The sequence below is a fragment of the Cydia pomonella genome, chromosome 6, assembly GCF_033807575.1.
Source record: "Cydia pomonella isolate Wapato2018A chromosome 6, ilCydPomo1, whole genome shotgun sequence".
Taxonomy (NCBI): Eukaryota; Metazoa; Arthropoda; class Insecta; order Lepidoptera; family Tortricidae; genus Cydia; species Cydia pomonella.
The window spans coordinates 7,368,893-7,393,671 of record NC_084708.1 but is presented as its reverse complement, the minus strand read 5'-3'; the positions used below and the strand labels follow the sequence as shown (position 1 = coordinate 7,393,671).

The window sequence follows — 24,779 nt, the reverse complement described above, 5'->3', positions numbered from 1 at the left end:
GCTCGCGCATAGTGTTCGCGCCAAAATAAATAAGCGTTAATCTGGTTAAGCGGGGCATCAACAGATTGCGGCTGCTCTATCGAAACGGACTGATGCAGTTGTTAGCTTTAAACTATTCGTGTAGTTGGGAAATAATTAATCAACTATGTATTTTTAGCTCCAACAACATGCAACTAACATAATTTATACATTATATAAATAACAAAAATTGATATTTAGGGGGAGTCCGGGAGATATGACCAGGTGGGAGAGTTGAACCACGACAAATATTTCAATTCAAATTTCGCGCCACCGACGCCGTTGACAGCTCATGTCGTACTTTAACAGAAGGCGCAACTTTTGGCGACGCCATATTGGCCGCAATTAGTCTGGTTTGGAAATGACTTGAGTAAACGTGGTTTCGCTGTCGCGAAGTGAAAAAAATTACAATTTTATATTTTTACACTATTTTGACAATTAAACAGGTGAGTAGTATTATTTTATCTTATTGTACTTGTTGGTTAATGTAGTTTTACTAACAGTGATCATTTGGAATGTTTATTGTAAGAGTATAAAGAAAACATAATCTATATAAAGTAAAGGGGGGTGCGGGAGAGTTGAGCCGCATGGTGGTAGGGAGACATGATCAGTGGTTCAATTCTCCCACACTGTGCTTAAATAAGGGTTTGCTTTATTTTTATGCAGACCAAACGTCAAAGGAGGTAAGAGGAAGGTGTTGCAAGATAGCGACAAGAGAAAAAAATCCAAAAATAAAATAAAAAACAAGTGTTGTTATCCTACCGGTGAGTAAGGTTGCCAGAGCTCAACGAGGGTACGGAGTGCGGAGTGTTAGGGTCGGCAACGCGTATAAAACACCTCTAGAGTTGCAGGCGTCCATAGGCTACGGTCACTGCTTACTATCAGATGGGCCGTATGCTTGTTTGCCACCGACGTAAGTTGCATAAAAAATGTTCGACTGTGTGGTTCCTGCAAAGGATAGGTATATTCACGAAGTTTGCGATGGGTTAAGTGACAAAGATGTGGGCAACTTTATTTGACATGAAGAATTATGTTATGTAAAATGAAAAGGACCTTGCATGTCTGCCGTCCTATCACTAAAACCTATCTAACCCACAAATTATAGTTTTGAGATATGGGCAAAAAACGTTCAAACCCATATCTCTAGAAAATGTGTACATTTCTTCCGGATTTCTTTTGTGCAAAAATTAAAACTAAATTTATCCTTACTTTGTTTGAAAACCATTTCCTCAAATATTATATTATTAATTAGAAAATCACAATTTTGTGTTTTAGTGTTGCAAATAATTACTGAAATATGTGCGATATTACTCCTAAAACACCGTTAAGTATAGCTTAACCGTTCTTTAGAATTGAATAACATGTAAAAAATAACTAAATAACGGCCAAGTCAATTTACGTGTTTATAGTATCGTAATTGTGAATTGTGTAATAAACAAAACATAGCTTAATAACCGCAAAGGTACTGAACAATTTTATAGTATTTTATCTGTTAAAATATTACCTAGAAAACATTTGTAATAAACACGTTATTGGACTGTAACCGTTATTTAGCTATGTAATGACTATACATATTGAAGTAATTTGTATGCATTCCTATACTAAAAGCCCGTTAAATGACGAACTAGTAATGCTCACTAGATTTTAGTCTTGGAAATATTCACAAAAAAAGGTTTATTGTATTAACAAAATCATGTTAACCTGCATTATACTACTAAGTTTTAAGAGAAATTCAATATGTTAAATCACATCTGTATCGTATATGTATTTATTCGCATGCAAAAATAAAACCAAAAACTTAAAAAACACTGACAAATCAGTCGTCAACATTTAAAAATTTTAAAAACGCAAATTGTGTCAGTCTCAAAAATGTGTTAAATTTTATATAAAAAAATGTACGTGAAGAAGTAGATTACTAACCATTGTAAGGTGCCTGATCCGTGTAAGGCCCAGTGTCTAATGAAGCCCACTTTTGAAAATGCGCCCCCCGCGCTTTGATTGCCAGTTCAAAAACCTAGTAAGGCTAAATGACTACACTAAAACCTATCATTTCTCAGATTCCTACTAGTTTTTTTATACGGAATTTGTGACTTCCTGAGTTTTACTACGGTAAAAGGTAAGTTAACATGCTACTTACTGGGTTTAGAGGCATAGAAATCTGTAGTAATCATAATAATTGTGTCGATTTTGGAGCAGGTGTCTCTGTAATCGGGTGAGTACTTACGAAATGGATACAAATAAGATAAAAAACGAATTTCCAATAATTAGTTACCCACCTTACCTAGTAGGTTTTTATATAGGGTAGCCAAAATCAGCCTTTAACACCCTTCGGAATGGCTGTAGTACAATATGCGGAGATGATCAGAGGCTTCACTTTAATAATTCCGTTGAATTTGGGGACCCGCTAAAGTGTGGTAGTTTCTTAAGTTACTTGGAGTTAGTAAATATTACAAAGCTCAATTAATACCTTTTTTGATTTCGACTCCATTAATCTGCATTTCTTTTCTTCGGAATTGTTTTCTCGTTAAGTAGAAAAGTCTAAAACTTCCCTTCTAATGCATCTACTTAACTTTTTTTAATGTTCGTCTCGTCTAAGGCCGTTGGAAAAGACGATGCGAGCCAAAACATGATCCTCCCTCTAATTGACCTTATTGATCATAATATCATCATATGTATCCTCGATAGCTCTATTCTTCTTATATTTTCCAGTTAAGATGCCGTTGGAAAGTCCAATTCCTTCTCCTTCTCAAACTACCGCTGTATTTATTTCCATTTCTTTGTTTCCTCTCTTAAGTTCTTGAGTGTCTTTTGTACATAAACAGATTACCGTTTTGAACAGACATGCGCTCACGAACCCATATTAACCCGGTTATCCTACTCGGCAGAGTACAATTATCGCTCTTGTAAAAATACTGCAGATATGGTATATCACGGTGTTATCATTCTTGGATTTCGGTAATGCTTTCAACACGGGTGACTTCGACATCTTAGTAGGCATATTGCGTTCTCTTAATGTATCTCCTGTGACAGTGAACTAGTTTCATAGTTATTAAGTAGAGCGTCAACAGAGGTGGATTGCTCTTAATCTTCATTGTGCCTGCACAGGACGGGGCAGCGTGTTGTCTCCTGTTTCATTTCCTTACTTTATATACTCTAACACGTTATATTTCCTTCTTCTACCACTTTAAACATACTGTCAAGGCTCTTTTACTCATCTACCATAGACTATCTGCACCATGAACATGAACACTAATTTAGAAAGCATTTTGATTTGGACTTTCACGTTACGGTCTCAAAGAGGTCAAAGTGTTCTGCCAAGACTGATTTTAGTACTCTACCTGCCATTATTTTTAACGGTACCTATTTAGATTTCCTACTCTCCCCAGGTCTCTTAAATCTCGCTGTTTCTCTATCATGGATACCTCAGATGAGCGAGTTTAGAAGGATTTTTTTTGATATAAAAGCATCACTCCGCAGAGTTCGAAACATTACGCCACTAAGATTGCATTAGCTCAATCCCTCTTACTTTTTTTTAAGATAAGATAAGATAAAAATATGTTTATTGCACAATAAAGGACACAGAAAAAGTATACAGCGGTTGTTTTTAAGAGTTGGTGCATAACTAGATTGACAACAGAGTTTCCAGGAGTCCCCGCACTAGGCTAGGCCTGTATCGCGGGAGACCAGAAGTACATATAAATGTCATGCAAGTCAACGAAAAACTAAAATTTATTTTTATATAATAAATATGACATTCAGGTTTATACCTAAGTTGATACATGCAGTTTTCAGTTTTTAACTAATTATCTAATGCTTCATTCTTTATAGCTTCGGTTCTATACTAATCTTGTAGTCAAGTTCATTTTATATAATTAATAAAGTTAATGTTAAACAATTCTTAGGAGTAATGTCTCAGTTTCGCTATAATCAAGTGACAACAACCAGTTGAAGAGTAACCTTTTGGCTACATGCACAGTGCAATTAATTAATTCGCTCTGAAACTTTACGGCCATGTTGTAAATCGAAGAGCAGAGGAAGTCGCCAAAACGTCTCCCAAAAGCAGTGTTAACCCTCGGAACAGGCAACTTGAATACGCGTTTAGATAGTAATTTCGAATAATATTCGGATTTAGCAGCGCGTTTATGAATCGAGAGACAGACTTTATGTATGTAAAGCTGGCGGACTGTCAGTACTTTAGCTTCCTGGTAGAGGCTGTTTGTCGGATATCTGAAGGGCTTTTTGAGCATTACCTTTAAGACCGAACGTTGGGCTCTTTCAGCCATTAAGATTGACGTCTTTGCAGCACTGCCCCAAACTCCAATGGCGTATGTAATTAGAGACTGACATAGAGAGATATATGTGTTTTTTAAAAGGCTCATGTTCGCGGAATGTCGAAGTTTCTTAAATATATACATCGTTTTCCTAATCCTATTGGAGAGACAGTTGATATGGGATTTGAAATTTAAGTTTTCGTCTATAACTAAGCCAAGATATTTGATAGAGTTGGAACGACATATGACTTCACAAGAACATGCTAAGTTACTGACATTGTTGCAATTATGAATTTTGATTAGATTTGTAGAATTAGTGGGACTGGAAGCGGCAGATTTATGAAAACACAAGAATTTAGTCTTTTTACTATTTAAGGTCAGTAGGTTATCTCGAAACCAACAAGCGGCGTCACTCATACCCTTTTCTGCTGCAGCAAAAGCACTCTCCCAAGTATCGCCTTTAAAAAGAATCACTGTGTCATCGGCATAGCAGATTATTTCAGCTTGGGGGAGGGAAATTTTATGAATATCGTTAATGTAGATTAAGAATAGTGTAGGCCCAAGCACGCTCCCCTGCGGGACCCCGAAATCGACTTTATCCAGACCGCTGCTGTTGCAATCCACTTTAACCAGTTGACTTCTTTCTGATAAATAACTATCGAACCAGGCCAGGGACACGCCCCGAATCCCCATTTTCTCAAGCTTTTTAAGAAGTATTGGTCTAGACACAGTGTCAAAAGCCTTGGCCAGGTCCAAGAAAACGCCGATACAATTTATGTTATTATCCAGGTTTGAAGATATTAAATTGACCAAGAGTGAGATTGCATCTTCAGTGGACCTGTGTGCCCTAAAGCCAAATTGTCTCTCCGAAAGCACTCCGCTCCTTTCAAGGAATTTTACGAGTCTGATATTGACTAGTTTCTCCAGCATCTTCGAAAGAACACTAAGTAGGGATATAGGTCTATAGTTGCTAGGTTCATTCTTAGCTCCGTCTTTATATACAGGGGTGATAGATGCTATCTTCCACTGCTCTGGGAATTGACCTGAACCTAAACTTAGGTTATAGATATGCGTTAATGGTTGCAATATTAAGTGACCAACAGACTTTATCAGGTCGCTGCCCATACCATCTAGGCCCGGTGCACTATTTGTTTTGAGCTGCGAAATGATATTCTTGATTTCGCTGGCATTTGTCGGATGCATGAAGAAGGATTCGGAAGGACTTTCTCCTATGTTGACTTTGGCAGCCAAAGTCCCCTCAGATTCCCCAGTTTGAGCAAAGATTTTATCTGCAAGCTTTTTTCCTGCCGACGAGAAGACGTGGTTGCACTTATCCAAAGACTGCTTGGGGTCACTAGGGTCAACTAGGTCCGGGTGTTGAGTCGGTTTCTTTGGAATGTTGCATATATTTCTTATCGTACTCCATAACCTCTTGGGGTCCTTGTTGTGGGTCAAGAGAAGGCTTTGTTCATATTCGTGTTTTAGCTTTCTTAGAAGGTTGTTAAAGTAATTTTTGTACCGGTTGTAAGTTACTTTTGAAAATTCGTCATTTGGATTTTGCCTGGCCTTTAGGTGTAATCTGTCTCGATGCCGAGCACATCGAAGCAGCCCTGGCGACATCCATGGTTTTAACGTAAACTTTTTTCTACTAAGAATAACTTCCCGCGTGTTATTTTCAACTACAGATTTGAAGGTTGTCATAAATAACTAACTAACTATATAAATATAACTATACTAAATAACTTACTATATTAGTTTATGCTGACACTTGCTACTTAAACCTTTGGAAGACCAACTCAATATGTTTAAGCAATTCCAGCAACTCTCTATTAAGTATATAGTTGCTTTTTAAATTAGATCATGTCATCGTAGTGACCATGTTCTCGCTACGTAGAAATCCACTACCGACGTGAATTATCATTGGTTTATCGTTCTCCATTTTTGTATGTAAATCGTAGCACTTACTTTCGGTGTTCGGTTTTTTTTTAATATAAGCATGCATCCATCAGTCACCGAATAAAAAAGACAACTTACAGCGCACGGCGCATTGTTAAACTGTCTGCCTTACGTAATAAAATTCAAGGGAATTTGTTTTACACTTAGCGGGGTTTTAGCGTGGCATTGTTGGTTGGCCGTGTTTAACTGTTGTATTATTATTCTTTTTCTCAAACATAATTACCCGTTAAGCACACTAAATAGGTTTTAGTGATGTATTTGTTACATGAATCGCAATAAAAGTCTTTTACACAAACGGTTAAAGAACGTTAGCCATGTTTAAGCATAAGTAACTGTTTTTTTGTGTAGTATTTAATAAAAAAAATTGTACTTGATAAAACATATTAACAGATTTTCCAAGTAAATGTGTTTTAGCTATGTATAACGTAAAAGATTAATTAAAATAAACAACTGGCTAATCGCTTTTATATTACTTATAGAAGAATAATGTAGGTTTGCGATTTTATAGTATTGAGAAGTATCAAATTATAATGCAGTTAGCGTGTTAGGTCGAGTCTGTATCTCCGTAACTACAACAGATAAAAATATGATTCCAAGACCAGTCGATAGAGAATTCTTTTCTCTTTTAGAATATTTGTCCAAATGAAAACTGGTATTATGCAGCTTCGAGCGGTTTTAGAGATAGGACGGCAGATATGCCTTTGATAATTTGTTGACTGAATTGATCTGATAGAAATAATTCATAATAATAATAATTTAAAGATAATTGATCTCTTGAATTTCATGTTAAGGTTGCCGATTTTAAATTTTATAAAGTTTATTAAATTTTAACATTTTGTTTTATGGGTAAAAATACTTTGTTACAACTACTTTCCTTTTTTAATAAATATATTGGATTAAACAGCACTTTTTTCACTGTTTTTCCTACCTAACATATGTATAGTCATATCTCCCACACCCCCTGGTCAACTCTCCCATAGGTTGGGGAGACTTGAGCCAATACCCCGTTTAAGAAAAATATTTTTGCAGAACTTACATTTTGTACTTTATCAGCACTTTGCTATGCTCTAAAGATACCTATTTAGATATGTCATCTATACACGAAATATCGAGTTGCTAACACTTACGGATAAATCTCTAGTGGCTTCTGAGTAAAAAGAGGTTCAAGTCTCCCGGACTCCCCCTACATTAAGGACATAGTATAAGCTATGGAAAAAAAACGATTTTAACGGAATATATCGCGTATAATGAATATAATCCGTTAAAGTAGTTTAACTAATCGTGGTAATCGAAGACAATATTGTGTTATCAGTTAGTCATACCCATAAGCCCCGTTTATGGCTTAAAGGAGAGTTGTTTTTGTTGCTAACGTTTTAGCACTAACCATACGTATTGACATCCATTCCTACCCAACCTATGCGTTAACATATAAAAACTATGTATATTATATATCCACACATAGCGTCAGGCGTGTCACCGTTACGCAGCGCCTGTAGTTCAACCGACATTGAATTCGATTGTCGATATACGGCCGTTGTTTGACTAGCTGCTCCATATTTACTTACCTACATGAATACTAAAAGAATAAAAGTACAAGATCGCTATCGTAAAACTATTTACCATATTTTTATGTTGTAAACAATTTTTACTGTATTACCATCATCTAAACAAGCTAGCGGTTGCACACGATACCTAACGCGGTGCCCTGGCGATTTCAGTACCGTCGATTATGAAAACATTGTTAAAGTTTTATTGTATGGTGTTGAAGAAGGCCGGCGGGGCACTTGTCCAAACAGACGAGGTGACGGTATGAATTATATAGTGGAGTGAGCGCCGCGGTAATCGATTCACACCTGCCCAGAACTACGCCTTGTCGAAATTGTTGTCATTTGGAGCACCACTATAATTGTTAGACTTTGAAAGCTAGCACTTTTTTTTTTAATGAAAAATGTTATTGTTGTGTTTAGCTTACATATTATACGTATCGTGTAATAACAACGATATATCTCTGTCAGTTTACTTTTAAGTTCAACAACAATATAACAAAAGCAGTTAATATAAATCGCATAAAAATCAACACTAAGGGATAGGGCAGCAATGGCAGCGTCTATTTATTTCTTGTCCAAGCTCAACCTAGGCTCCTGATCCTATAATACTCCTGAAAATATACGATAATCTGTATACTTATTCTAGTTTAAATGAAAGTTTACTGCTACTTGAAAAAGATCTAAAAATTACAAATTTATTGAAAAAAAAAATCGTTACGTTTGGCATACTCACTGAAACCGTCGCTCTGCTTGGGTCTCTGGGCACCGAGGCGCGAATTTTCGAGAGGCACGCATCCAGTCATCATTGACTAATGAAGAGTTTAAGCTTAAGCCCTTTGTGCCAGGGGCTTGTCCCTGTTGGGCGCTCGCGTGCCTGCCCTTCGCCGGTGCATTACTTATGCATGCGCCGCCCCTCGTCCGAGGACGTCGTACAGGACTATCCCCGCACTATTTTTTAGGGTTCTGTAATGTTGACCTAGTACCTACGTAGGTACATAGATACATATGTACTTACATACATGTACATACCGTGTGTGGTATGTTTCAAAAGCTCACATCTCGCGTGTAAATCTAATATGCAGTGTCGTGTACACTAGTTGTTGTAAAAAAAATTAAAATTGCTCCGTGATGACTCATGATAGGAAATTAAGCGTCCTTTATTACACTTTTATATGAACCAAACTGTCTCCCAAATTAATTTCAACGGAATTATCCAACTTAATATGTAACTTATATATAGCTTAATATATGACGACCGGTTTGGCCTAGTGGGTAGTGACCCTGCCTACGAAGCTGATGGTCCCGGGTTCAAATCCTGGTAAGGGCATTTATTCGTGTGATGAGCATGGATATTTGTTCCTGAGTCATGGGTGTTTTCTATGTATTTAAGTATTTATAAATATTTATATATTATATATATCGTTGTCTAAGTACCCTCAACACAAGCCTTATTGAGCTTACTGTGGGACTTAGTCAATTTGTGTAATAATGTCCTATAATATTTATTTATTTATTTATAACTTATGAAAATTTATTATAAATATCGTGAACATGTTTTGTCCTTTCAATTTAAATAGCAATAGTTTTGCGTGTCGCGACATAAAAAGGACCCTGGCTTGCTAATGCTACTTCACTAATAACGCCATTCCTATTATTTCTATTTAACGCCACTTTCAGCGTAGATCATCATTTTACTTTGGAATTATACTGCGGAACCCATTTGTGCGCTGGGAGTATTGTTTTGGGTGTGGGATTTAGGCTGCACTGATGGGTAGCACCGCACGCGCTACGATCGATATCCAAACGGTCGTTTCGTTCACTGCGCATTGGGGAACGACCAATCATTATTTTATTATTTTTACTTAGATACTTACTTGCATTTATTAAACTTAGAAAAACGCTTACGAAGTTAATCTTTAGCGTTATAATATAAATTTTGACCTTTGTTTTCCTTAATTGCTAAAATAGTATAATAGATGGCAAGAAATCAGAAGCTCCAGTTTAGTATTTAATAACTTAATGATTCTCTCCGTTTGTCCCTCCCGTACTAAGGCTGATAGAGTTTTGCATGCAATTGGTGACTGTATATTTATTTTATCATCGTTTAACATAGTTTAAATCCACAAAATTTACAGGCTTCCGATCTTTACAACGCATTAATCCGCTAATGAGCGCGCGGTCGATACTGCGCAAACTTATAATTGTATGAAGTGAAGCCATAATGGTCGTTCTGCAGCAACCGCCTGATTCTGCCAGTCATCGATAATCCGTCATACTCTAATTTCTTAAATCACATTTTTATGGGTTTTGCAGTATTGATTACATTTAGTGTAAGAGTATCTCAGGGAGCTCATTTATTCTATTTTTATCCGCCTTAAAAAGGAGGTTCTCAGTTTGACTCGTATGTTTGTATGTATGTTTGTCCGCGATTATCTCGCGTTTGGCTGAACTAATTTTGATGCGGTTTTCAGAGAAGTGTTTGTTACATTCTGGAGAAGGTTTTAGTATACATGGATGGTTTGAAAAACAATTGGACTCGGTAGGTGGCGCTGTTATCGGTATATCGTCGAATTTGATTTGCTCAAACCGATTTAGATGATATTTTGTGTGTTTATTTCAACGGTTTCCTGGATGGTTTGGAAACACTATTGGACCCGGTAGGTGGCGCTGCTGTCGGTATATTTTTCATTCTGGAACCATCTTGAACGACCTAATATAAACCAACAAAAACATTCTTTGCTGCCAAACAGAAAAAAATTAACGAGTAGTTATAGTACCTAGTAGTAGTAGTAGTAGTAGTGCAAGAACTAAATTAATGAGTAAACTATGTATTTTTTACGCAAGTAAGCGCACAGTTCTTCATTGTGTAAAATTTTATTCTCTAAAGTTTTAGTTTGACTTCAAAAACTAAGTAATTACCTGGATGGTTATTAATTTTCTTATTATTAGGTATTAATTACTTTTTGGCAGAAAATTGCTTTACGACGGGATAGAGACTGGACAAGGATAAGGGTGGGGTATATAAAAATTATTTTCTCAAATTATCAGAGGGTTGGTTTTTTGATGGCGGTTCCCTTTAAAAAAAAAATGAAAAATAACTTTTTTTTTTGTTTTTTTTTTTGTTATTTTATTATTAAAGGAAAGTACTCGGTCGGTATATTAATTAGCATGTAGATAACCTACGGAATTATACACTGGTACTCAAACGAAAATAGGGGCCACTAAGAATTTTGATAATTACAGGAAAACTATTTTCAAGTTTATTGAAATATGGGTAACAATTAGCTACTTATTAAATTTTATAAGCCTTAATAATAACCTATTAAATTTTATTAAAAAAAAAACGGAATATTTTGTGGAAAATACAGGGTTGAGATAGGTCGGGAATTTGCTATCTTTTCCGGCCCACAGAATATGGAGTGCCCAAGTATTTTAAAATAAAAATTAATATTGAAAAGTACTTAAGATATATATATATAGATACACATTGCAATATGTATAGGCTTTACCACTTCAACTTGAAACGGGTAATATCTTCAGGACTTATCAAAATTAATTTTATAAGTCCAAGATTTTTTTTACTAAAATACTAAAGTTAGGTTACATACCTATCTGACATTTAAATTTGGCAAACGAGGCACCAAACATCCTTTTTCACGTAACGTTCAAAACACTTAGTGGCCCCTATTTTCTTTTGAGCAGTATACATAGTATCTAACTAGAATAACTTTCTGTTTATTTATGAATGCGAAATTAGCTAATATTATTTTAACAATGTTTAAATTTTTGGTAGCTGGAAAAGATAGCAAATTCCCAACCTATCTTATCTCTGTATTTTTCACAAAACAACCTGTTTTTTTAAATAAAAGTGAACAAAAGTTCTGTTTATTTCGTTCCATTTGTTCATGTAATGTAGTCCCAATGTTTTTTAGTGAATATATGGTATATATGCCATTGAAAGATGTGCGAACGTTACCACCAGTCCGCAGTAGAGCCGCATTGCCGCTTCATTATATCTCATATCTGTATTTTATTGTGCACGGCGGAAACGTGTAGGTAATTACTACACCGCGTGGCAGCTTGGCTGTGATCCCAACCGTAAAATCATTTCTATTACATTAGAATCGTGAATACCATAAATTTCACACATAAAAACTACATATGAATTTACATTTCCGCAACTCTAAAACAGTACCTACTTTTTACACAAATTCTTCGCTGGCTAATAATAAGCAATGAAATATAAAGTGAAGCATTCCATGAAAATTGCTTGAAAATGTCCTTTTTATACCAAGAGCGACCTATTTACGGAATGCATTCGATCATTGCCAAGAGGAAGTGAGATACCTACTTTAAATTAGTCATACTGTCATACCTGGCCACTTTAATTTCTAGAGCGCGAATGTTTTTGCTAATATTAATAACATCTACTTGAAAATTGTAATTAAATTTTCATTCAATGTGAAACATTCATTCAACGTTAAAATTTCCTTGACGTAAAACAGGCATTTCGCGTTAATAAATTTTCTCTCGAATATCTTCCGTGTCACCGGACATATGGCATACGTCCCAAGTATCTGGTACTGCAGTTTGTTGACACGATTATACTCTTGAATATATGTGTTTATCCTTGCATTGATTTACCAGGTTTATAATGATTGTTGAACGAAAATTAAGCAGTGGAGTTCGGTTACCTATTTGGTTTAAGCCCTTTGGAATTGCTTAAATCAGGGTGGGTTTGGATTATTTTAGAATATAAGAATTTCCTTTGTTTCCTTATCGGCTATTTAAAGAGCAATATTGCATTAATTTCAATATTCAGTAATGTTAAAAGCCATAAAAGGGTCCTAGAAAAATACTAAATAAGACAGCGACAGCGTAAAGGTTCCGCTCCCTTTGCCTTTGTAACGCGATCCACCGGGCGACTTCCGCGCGAAGCCCTGCTCCAGCGATAATCCTTCGTAGATTACTCGCTAGCTGACATTACCTATTACTATCACCACCGTTTGTGCGGCTGGGCTGTAATAATGACCTCTCGCTAACCGTAGTACTATACTTAACTTGCTTAACTATTCTTATCTGCATTTGTATGACTATCTTTCTTCTGGGTGAAACGCCCGTAATTTTTTACAGCTTCCGATTGTGAGCTATTTGTTTCATTTCTTTACAACCAGTCTACTCGTAACTCATCAGCTCATCGCCTAAAAGATAAGAGATCTTTAAGTTGAAAACGTAGCTTTCTTCGTGTCTTAATTATTATTTATGTATAACAGCTGGCGAGCAGAGGTTGGCCGAGCGAGGCTGGCGTCCGGCGAACGACGCGGTTATTTATAAAACAGAGTTGCGTCTCGTTTTGTCTTCGGCTCGCTCTTTATTTTGTCTAAATATACGCAGTTTTGGGAACGTCGCTCGTCGCGGCCTCCGCAGCGACACCAGAGCTGGCAGCTCGCCAGAGCTCCGGCTTCGATTACTGTACCTTTTGTACAGCCTACAAAGACATGCTTGTATCGAACTACAAAGTGCGTCTTTTGGCCTGGACTGAGGATATTGAAAACAATAATTTGTTTAAACATTGCGGAACCGCTCGAGGAGTTCGATAGAGTTCAACGCGTCGTTTTCTGAACATAGAGTAAAGACACCAGTGCTCAGCTAGGCACCAGTGGTCAGCCTTTCTTGCTTATTTTTGCTTGTAAATATCAAAGTTTTTCAGATTTTCATGCCAAAAGTAGGTGATTAGGTAGATTGATAAAGTATGAATTGAAAAGTAACTTAATTTTTAACAGAATTGTCTAGCTTAAACCACAACACTACTTCAAAGAAGTGCTGTCTTCTGACATGAAGGGAAATGTGATATGCGCAATTTTTTTTGGAGCGTCACATGGTATTTTGATCAGACGTTAGCAGCCGAAATGTAATATTTTTTTAAAAGAATGTGCACTGCTTCACATAATTAATACTTAATTTATCTGGAAAAAGTAAAAAAAAAAATATAAATCCATATTAAAATAACATTTACAGTACATATGGGGCTACTTTATAGCACTAGTGCGAGAAGTAGCATATTACGTTACTGTGTCGAACATTTAAAGGGCCATATGTACTGTAAAACGTACGATACATGTGCGAATAGGTAATTCGCAACTCGTGTCGATTTAAAACACTCCCTTCGGTCGTGTTTTAATTTATCGCCACTCGTTTCGAATTTCCTATTTTTCGCACTTGTATCGTAATGTACTATTTTAAGAGGGCTGCCTATTGGGAACTATTTTTTTGTACAAAATCCAATAGTCAGCCACCCCTGGCCGACTACTGGGTTTAGGGCAGTAATTTTAAAAAGGTCGTAAACCGAGAAGTCAGCCGAGGGAGGCTGACCATAGGTTTCAAGATTATTATTATTTTCAAATGCAATGTAAGTCGTTAATTCAAGCACCTTTAAATATTTACATTATTATGATTTTATTTTATTGAAATACATCTAATACCCAGTAGTCATCCTGTGGCTGACCACTGGATACCGAAATCACGGAACTCAGAACCCAATAGTCAGCCGTTAAAATGGGATGGCTGGACACTGGGTACTTAAAGGCTGTGTATTGGTAGACAGGGGGCTGATTACTGGTAAAAATGCCCTTTCATTACATTTAATTAAATATTTCCAAAAGCTTAATTAAATTACGTTTTATTCTTAATAAAAATTAAACTTTATTAAATTATTGAAGAGTAAAAACATTCATAATTCTTATTGGTCAATTAGTGGGCAAATGAGACGTTCTTGAACATAGAAATTTCGTAAAAAGGCTGACTACTGGTGCCTTTACCCTAATCAGATCTCGAAAACGTGACGTGGCTAAATCTGTTAATTTGAACGCTAATCAAACACAACCCAAAATAAAAGTGGCCGCAGATCATCTTAGTACCTAATTTGTTTCGAATGTGTATGTCAGGTTACAGCAGGGACAAGCATAATGGGAACTTTATGATTTAGGTAGCAGACATGAAAAGTGACACGGTCACTCCGAACGTGCAGTTTGGTCAAACGAAACCGGGCCACGGCTTGTCTAGTTCTATTCTCGTGCCGGTAAACTTGCGCGACATCGCAATCATGTACAATGTATTTGAAAGCAATATTGTACTACAATTTTAACGGGTTGTTTTCTACGTCTCTACCTTGGCTTTATTGCGATTTTAGCTTAACGCATTTCCTGAAAGTCGTAAACCAATATTAATGACTGTATTGCCCTATTCGCTTCGGTTCATAGGTAGCTAATTATTGTTGTTTTTGACATGTTGACGATTGATTTCAATATTTGCACGATTTTGGCAAACCTTAGGTACTTGTTAGAATTTAGAGAAGCAGTACTTAGTAGGTAAAGCATAAGAAATGATTACTTCGTACTTATATGGATAGCTGATGACTGATATTCGTATCGCCGCCCCACTCAATCCGCCTGCGTCTAAAATCGTATTTCCGTAGAATCCTTACAAGCGACTTTAAGCTCTTAGTGTCGGCTTCGCAGTTCGTCGACCCTCACGAAGAACGTAGACGTCCTGAAACAGACGAAGATCATTAAATTTAAACTGTTGTTTGCAACACCTACGGGATCCATGAATCGCATGTCCCAAATAACACGTCATTACTCTCATTAGTTACACATTTTATGACGCAGGTATGAGTAATTTACATATCCTGATCCATAGGTACATTTTAGTCCAAATTTAGTTACAATTTTTTGAATCATAATCAGTATCGATGATTGATATTCAGCTTTTAAACCGAATATGGAAACCTACGTTCGATTCCGACGAAATTTAACTGGGTCACGCGCTAACAAAGGACTTACAACGCACTGCATGTAGGCTGAACGACAATGGTAATAAAGGGAAAAAATAATGAATCAAGATAAGCTTTATGGTGGACAGTGGTTCGACCTCGGCCGTCAAATGGCATGGCATCGATCGAATGGCTGCGGCCCATCACGAGACCATGCCACGGTATGGACGTAAGTAGGTATCTACCGTGTAGCACGCGACCAGCGCTTTCCGAGGGTGTCTTTGTGGTTTTTCTGTCAATTCGATTGGTAGTATCCATTCATCCTTAATGCCAACTTGAATATTGTAAGGGCTAGTTTTACATTTAACCAAAATAATTTTATCTAATCTTCTATAAATTTCATGGATTATCAAAAGTTGAATTGAGTTGATGTTATGGAAAGATACAGCCTCACGGAAGGTTACAGCGACATTATTGCGACTGCCGAACCGCAACTCCATCCGGGCCATTCCGGATGTGATCCGCAGTAATCACCGATGAAAATTTCACCATATACAATAGCCACCATATTTACAGCCCGGTAGAGGTCACGCTCTTTTGGCCGTTAGTCATTAATCAGCGATTTACCAACGCTGTTATAATGATTGCGCATATCCGAAATGCGACATGTTATTTACTTCCCGCAGTACTTGCCAAATACGTGGTCGACAGTGGTTAGCATAAATTAATATCGGCATGAGCCTATCTATTTTGAATTAGCGCATACCTGGAATTGCGCAACGAAAACAGAGGCATTAAGATATATCTTTGCTTTGCCTTTTTGGACGGATCACGCCGTCAATCAATGTAAGATGCCACTTCAGACCATTCTCTTCATTGGTCGGCGGTGCCAACGATTGAAAGCCATTTATAGAAGCCGTTCGTCGTCTTCTCCTCTCGCAAGCATGTCCCTGGATGCCGACGTCGGAGCCCGGGCGGGCGGCGAGCGACCGAAATAGATGCCGCCTCGAGCGACTTAACAATGCAATAAAAAGAAATTAACATTTTAACGTTGCCCGCGCTAAGTTCACTCTTGTGTCATTTGGAAGTGTTCCAATATCTTTGTGATATATTTTAGTTTGAAATCTCTAGTCACTTCCGTTAAGTAAGATAGTATATAAAAAGTTTCAAAATAAGAATGATGAAGGACTAATGTTTGTTGGAATTTAGCGTCCCCTTTTTTCTGTCAGCTAGATTTATTTAGTGTAACATTATCGTGTTATTAATAGATTGGATTGTTGCAGGTTTCGGTTTGGCGGCGGCGGCAGCCGGCGTGCGCGCCGGGTACCCGACAGTGCTGCCCACTCCGTACGGGTAAGTGCAGACTTGCTTCCCGCCTTCATCATCTGTATCTATGTTCAATGGTTCAACACTTTGATATTTGCCAGCACTAGCGGCGCCGCATGCCGCTCTAAACATCTCACGAGACAAAAATCAGATATCGATGCTGACACTTTCGGATACCGTAAGCTTAAAATAACTGAGGTACCCATCTAATTACGATTCGACAAAGGATTTAGGTAGTATAGGTACTTAATATAAAGGTTTCTCTATGGGGTTGTAACCTGTTTAACAAATAATTACCTACGAATTCTGATGTACGCATATTTATCATTAGTTTAAATTAGTTTAGTTGTTTAATATACTTATAAATACCATTTCGAACAAGTCCATATCGCTGTGGGAAATCTACCAGTGAATTATGTATATTGAAATATGGGGTTGTGACAAGTACCTACTAGGAAAAATAGGATATGTGTACGCAGGTGGTATTAATGGAAGAAATAATTGCTGAGCTGACTTTTGTCTCGGTAGATGAGGCGAGCGGCGTCTCCGGACGGCTAGCGGCGCGGCGGCCGATGGACCACACCTAGACTAAAAATTATCAAACATTTCACATAGGTATCTATGGCAAGCGTGAGCGTGAGAGTGGATTTTTCGTTTTGGGTGTGACTTAGTCGATTGGGTTTTTTAATGTTTACGTTTTACAATGCTATATCGGAGCATGGGCGGCGCCGGCTGCAAGCGCCGCGGGCGCCGCTCACCGCAGTGACACCTATACGCATCGTTCTCGACACTTCTATTTATTTACTTTTTATGTTTTATGCCGTGTTCGTGTACGATTTTGTTGATTGGACTTGATTTTTGTTGGTGGTGGATTTCGTTTAATACACTTACGAAGAATGTATAGGGAGGGCGGCGTCGGCTCGCAGTGTCGGTCGAGGGCGCGTTGTGTGTGCGTAGGTGTGAACGCACTCTCGACCTGGCCCTGAATTTGCATCGCTTACCGAGCGCAGGCGGGCGTCAGCTCAGATGTACCAGCATAGGTGGGTGATTGCGAGATCCGTAAAAACTTTGTGTAGGCAAATCGGTGGTCACACTATGCTGGTTCTCTTAAGCCGAACGCCCGATTCTGCGGTCGGTTGGAACGGGCATAACAGCCATGCGCGCGCGCCGCCCGCGCCGTTGCCGTGTTGTCCTTTACTGGGAAGTCCACTCCACCGAGTCAGGGTTGCATCCACGACGCCTTCAGTGTGCTCGTGACTTATATCCGTTTGCTGTTCGACGGTGCCTCATCAAGCACGCCCGCCACTTCACCACAACATTTATTATTCATATAAACACTATTCTTAACAGGAAAACAATCAAGTGAAAGGGTCATTTGATTAATGGTATTTTGTTATTTTTTCCTTGGCACTTACAAAGACAAACGTACGTCCTTACTTATTTACAAATGTACACATAGAGCAATGTTAATTTTTACTTCTATGTGAGTCATTAATATGCCATCAGCTGTATTTGACACGATTACCAATATAAAATGACTGATGATAACGAAAGTAGCGGGTGAATAGATACTATCTACATACACATATAATTGTAGAGATCACTTAAGTGATAAAGTTTAAACCTAACAATAGGTATCTAGTGTATCCTGCTAGGTTGTTACTTTATCGTTTGAAGTTATTTTGTGGTTTAGATACTTTGGGCTTATGTGATGTTCCGCCAGTGTAAAATGCTGTGTTTTGCGTGTTTATTTGTATTATTTGTTCAATATCTCCTAATTAAGTGATACCCTACTACTACTCGGCTTAGGATTAGGTAGGTATTTAGGTGCCAGTGGCGGCGCGTCAAACATATCAATTGAGTAAACTGAGTAAAAAAACCCTCCATTTTCTTATAGACTTGTAGGAAATGCTGCTCGATTGTCACAAATTAGACAAGCCGTTGGGAATCGAGTTCTAAGTTCAACTCGCTACTATTAAATACTTGGATATTACATGTACCTACTTATGTAGAAAATGGGACTTAATCGTATATCGTACAATAACGAAAATTCGAAGAAAACTCATAGCAGATCGAATGCCTACATTTAGTATATATATAACAACTTAATTATCTTGATATAAAGACTCGAGGAGGTCCCTACATAATTCTCATCAGAAAAAATGCATGACCGCCTTTTTGTTATACAAGTCAAACTTACAAAACACTCGCTATATACTTGTATCCTTATATTACCAAGTTGGTAGTATTCGCAAAGAGTTGCAGCAGATCACAGGTGGGCGTGTTGGGCGGGCGGAGCGTGTCAGCGGGCGGGCACCACGCATGCGCCCCGTGCGTCTTCTCTGCGACCGCATAATCCCAATGACTTAACCTCGAATGAAAATCAATCGCCTTCTCTATCGGCTATTAGCTGAAAGAAAAGGAAGCAAAGTCGCGTTCCAACAACATCGACTGTTAGAAGCGTAGCTCCCTGAGAGCCCTTACAAAAAGCTGACGCGGCGAGCCGTTCAGTAGAACCACTCCAATGCACACTTGACCGCCTTCGCAAGGAATCAAGCGAACTCTACGTTATTTCCACACCTCCTAATGTATGAATAAATTTACCAATCTAACTCCTGGCAAGAGAACGATGCCGTCCCTGATGATGTACAGGTGTCTAATACATCACCCGATTTGCCGCATTTTGGTGTTATTTATATATTCTGGAACCTCTCCAACTATTTACCTTCACCGTAGGTAGCCATTAAGATTAGTTATTAGAGGTAGATTATCTGCACTAATGAACCCAAAACCCCTTCGCGTTTCGTAATTGACACGTGCGGCATCTTAATCTTAATTCCGAGAGTCTCCACCGGAGCGTCGCGCGATAAGACGAGTCAAGACGAATGATGCGGATATTTCAAGCAAGGCGGAGTGGACGCTGCCGCTTGCTCTATATTTTAAATAGTTTTTTTGAATATTTTCTGGCTATGACGCACGGCGGCGGTTTCTCCACGGCGACATACCACTGGCTCCGAACCGTTGCATACTTACAGTTTTATATTCTAGTCGTTTATCGATGTCTACTAACCTAACAAAATTAGATTGCTCGTGCGGTGTCGACGCTGCAAACAGGGCTAGGTACTAGAGTGTGATGACAGTTCTGTTTTACAGTATTAATTATTAAAATGTGATGATCTTTCACATGCGCTGTTTTAGTACACTGCTTGTGAACGGTTATCTTGGGGTGATTTAGCAGCACGCGCTGGGGAATACTAATCCTTCATTCGCATAAGTACGTACAATAAACGACGATATGTAATCCGACCAATACGCAGTAAGACAAGAGTTATAAACGTTTACACCTTCGAAAAATAATGAAATGTATACAAGTCTGTTTTGGTCATGATAAGATACTTTTGCTGTGATCAGATTTAGACCAAAGACCAAAAAGATCTCATACAAATAGGAGCTCTGCCTATTAAGTGAAGTTCCGTCGCGGTGGAGATTTGTTTGATAAAAAATGTCATAGAGCTATACGAATTTTATTAAATCATATTTCTTAAACATTGAGCTTATTGCGTATTGGTATCTTCGATTAAAGGGTATTTTATTCCTCAGCGCATGTTGTCTGATGTCTTTAAACTGGCGTTAACAATAGTTGTTGTGTTTGGTCAGGTTGTCTCCGGGATACGTGTACGGCACGCCGGGGTACACGATGGGCGCGATGAGCGGCGTCGGCGCGGGAGTAACGTCGGGCGCCGGCGGGCTGGTGCAACTGCCGCAGTTGCAGCATGCCGCCGCCATGGCCGCTGCGAACCACCTCTACGAGTACCAGGCGGCGGCCGCGCAGGGCGCCGCGGCGTATCAGCAACAGTACGCGGCCGCAGGATTCGACCCATACGCTACAGCAGCCGGTAAGTTTTATTTGCTTGCATTGCACAAGATTGAACGACACAACAGAAACGTAAAGACTTACCTAAGTCTACTAAGGATTCAAATAGCAAAGGGAGCCATGGCTCGGTTAGACAAGATCTGGAAAGATCGAGGTATATTAAAACAGACGAAGGTCACACTTGTGCGTTCTGTGGTATTCCCAATCTTTCTCTATGGTTGTGAGACATGGAATAAACCAGCAGATATGATCAAGCGTATCAACGCGTTTGAGATGTGATGTTGTGCGGTGGGGAATGTAAACGCTCCTGGTTGATTTTGATGTAATATATTTTTTCTTCAAACAACACAATACAACTCTCGAGTAACTCAGATGCTTGTTACTTTCAGAATGAAATCGCCTGCAGATCTTTATTCCTTCAGCAGGGCGATAGTTCTGAATTCAAATAATCGTTGCCAGTTATCTATCTCGAGACTGTGAAGGTTTCCAACTTTCACATAAAAAAATATATTATCATCAAAATCAATCTGGACCGTTAACATTCCCCCCCTCAGATAGACCGTACCCTTTTACACTACGCATAAAACGCCGGTTGTCAACAATATGCCAGGACCTAACTCTCATATATTCGGACATCTCTCACGCCGCTCCCCGGATAGCCTAGAGAGAGGTATTATGACGGGCAAAGTTGAAGGCACCAGACCTCAAGGCCCTTCCCCTACTAGATGGTGTGCTCACATCACTGCACCTATGCAATTAAAACTGCACGAGGCCATGCGCTTGGCGAGGAATAGAAGCCTATGGAGGAATCTGGTCTTCAACAGAAGGACGTGATGTTACGATCCTCAGCATTGAGGGATCGACTGAAGAAGACCTAAGTCTAATATAGCTCAATTAAATATAGTCCTCCCGTGGCATAGTACCAAAAAGTAAACGGTAGTATATTTCCGCCATAAAGATGCCAATTAAGTATCCGGTAAAACGCGTAACAGCATCCGTTAATCTCATTGATTAAACACGCATTCTTATAATAGATTAGTTCCAAAAACTACCTTAGGTAGTCTCCTAAATGTATCGGTAAGTTTGTTTAATAATACCCTTTTTCATTGATTTCAGCAGCAGCGGCGGCAGCAGCTAGCGGAGCCGGCTACATGTCGCCTTACTACGCGCTGCCCAGCGGAGGAGTGCAAGCTCCTCTTCTGCCGCCCCTCTCCTACCCTCCACAACTTCAAGAAGCACGCATGCAGTAACCAATGAAAAAAGCAGTGGCTAAACTATGTCAACATTGCCCCAGAACATTTTAAGATCTGACCCAAAATTAGTCTTTGGATATCTTATTAAGGCTAGTGGATTAATAAATTTATATATTTGACAGGGTTGCAATTTAGCCATGGAAATGACGACGTAGGATTTTAAAATGTGATGAAATGATGATAGGTAAATATGGCTGAGAAAATACACTTAGCGTTCCTGTTTTGGAAGAACGAATATTAGGGAATCATAGTGCCTATCTATAGTATACTATACTTAGGTTATTACAAAAGTTATGAAGTGAATAAATGAGGTCGAACGGTCCGTTTGTTACCACAGGAAAGCCAAATATTTAGACTAAACGTTAAACAATTTCTTGTACCAATAGAAATTGGTGTCAACCAAAAATAAGCGACGACCAAAGCTGTGAGCTTTTAGTAGGATTAAGATGGCTGACGGTATATCCACCAACCGGACGTCGGCGTGTGGCGGCGGTCTATCTGATGTATTATACGTAGCTATGTAAAACAAAGCTCTTGCCTGATTCATTCATTCTTCCTGACATCACATAATGTAAATCATATTTCCTATTTTTTATACTTGATAGATTAATTAGATATACACCTCTAGGTACATTTTCCATCATATTTTAATACGATTGTATAATCTTACCCATTATAATTACTACACACTTTATTTCAACTTACGTATCAGCTGTTAAATGACAATAAAATATGCTATACTATTATTATCATCGAATATTATATTGCAGCTTGTGAGATAAAAGGTCTTACCAAAATATTGCGATATATTTTTACTGTAAGGCAGCTAACGTCTTCAAATTATATTATGTACTTCCTGATTTAATACATGTTTACACATATATTTTACGTAGATACCTTCATCACTTATCAGTAAAATACCCAAATACATAATTGATATTGTAGATGTGACAAATATAGTGACCATAATCGTATTAAGAGTTTTGGTAACTCCTCTTATTGTTATATCCAATAAATAATTAAGTGTTATACTAGCTTCCAACCCATGCTGCAATAATGCACGTAGGTATAAGGTAAATAATTTAACACGGTCCGATATAATCTGAGGCTATTAAAATGAAATGGCTTTGTAACTCAACTGCATGTATTGCAGTCGTAAAAAATATTACTTATGATGGAAAGGACATATGAACTGGGCCTATTTTAGCGCTGGAAAACTATTAAAATAACAGTGTACTTAACATGAATAAATATGTTCTTTTAATTGTATTTATGTAGACATATAAAGACCTACTTACATTTTTAAATGTAATGCTTATCTATGACTTACCAAAGCTAATGTCATTTTCAAGCACTAGTTAATATAGTTTATTCGGGTAGGTAGTTTCCAGCAGTTCTATGGACTTAAGAATAAAGATCGAACGTTATGGTTAAGGATCCCACAGTTGTACAGAACAATTGGGAAGTACCTGCTTATATTGTGTAGCTTAGAATAGTAAAGCCTAAAACTTCCATGACCATTGGTGGTGATCGTTCTTTCACTCGGTTGTTGTAAATGCGACATGTGGAAATATATGCACTTTGGCAATAATAATGAATCGACTCCATAAATTCAGGTTTCTAGGCTTTGATATTCTTGGCTTACGTAGGTCTACGACACGACATGTCCACGTTGCTCAATACGCCCAACGAGGGCTCGGTTTAGGGTTAAGGAGAGCAATAAACTTATTAAATGTTATTAATAAGGTTAATGTAATGGAAGTTCTCGGAAACGTAATTTCTTGTACTTGCCTCTTCGTAATGTAGGGTTCGTTCTCCAAGGCGGTAGAGAGTACTTACTAGTTAGAATAATTCAATGACTAGTCCATATAACGTTATATTAATGAATTTAAATGTCTGCCGGCCTACTTCCTAACTGTATGTATTTACAACTTTATAATTTATAACGCAGATGAAAATAGATAACTAAATAAATTTGTCATGTTGAATATACTTTAACAATCCATATTGACTATGAAAAACATTGTCTTTTATAATTATTATATTTTGTAATGATCATAGTATTTTAAAATAAAGATAGGTATATCAAATTTAAAGTAAAGTTGGCCGGTGACTTAGTACAAGTTAGAAGCACTAGACATAGGTATAGATCACTGAATCGTAGTCTGTAAGAATAATTTTAATTATTGTAATATGCTGTTATTCGTAATTTATTTTGTTGATATTTGTAAATCTACACGTTGATAACTATTTATTATGTGGAAGAGTAATAAAAATTGTTGAATATTTAGGCCGAATCGAATGACTAATCACATGCGTCTGAGCACCAGCCAGGTTCGGCCCTATAATTATATACGAAATGTACACAATATACATTATAATTTAAGTAGATTTTAACTATTAAATGCATACCAAATAAAATATTGAAACACGTTAGCCATAGCGGTGGCCATCTTGCCTTATATATAGACTACATAATACATAGTTTATAATAAATACTATACATATTACATATCCATACAAGTAGGTATACCTACCTGCATATATTATTTTCTAAAGTTTCTGGGCTCGTCACGCCAAACTGTCCACTATAGTGCATTTCATTCACAGTAATTTAAGCACAATATTTATGTATTATGTATGTACGGTAAATGTGAAATCATAATAAAATCTTAATAATTGTTATCATTAATTTAAAATTATACTATAATGTACTTAATATAGGATAAACCTAAAATGAAAAATTAAATCTTAAGGGACAAA

The 24,779-nt window shown here is 37.7% G+C and overlaps 1 protein-coding gene across 2 annotated transcripts in view; it reads left to right on the top strand.

Annotated features, from left to right (window-relative positions):
- The window catches only part of LOC133518828 (RNA-binding protein 24-B-like), a 47,282-nt gene extending 22,503 nt beyond the window's left edge, over positions 1 to 24,779 (top strand). Inside the window, exons 3-5 of one of the 2 annotated variants that reach the window (XM_061852561.1) lie at positions 16,847 to 16,916; positions 20,547 to 20,785; positions 21,883 to 24,779. In XM_061852561.1, the coding sequence (XP_061708545.1) occupies positions 16,847 to 16,916; positions 20,547 to 20,785; positions 21,883 to 22,013 (440 nt within the window). In that variant the 3' untranslated portion in view covers positions 22,014 to 24,779. Of the gene's footprint in view, positions 1 to 16,846; positions 16,917 to 20,546; positions 20,786 to 21,879 lie in introns of both variants that reach the window. The other variant, XM_061852560.1, reaches the window with a different exon arrangement.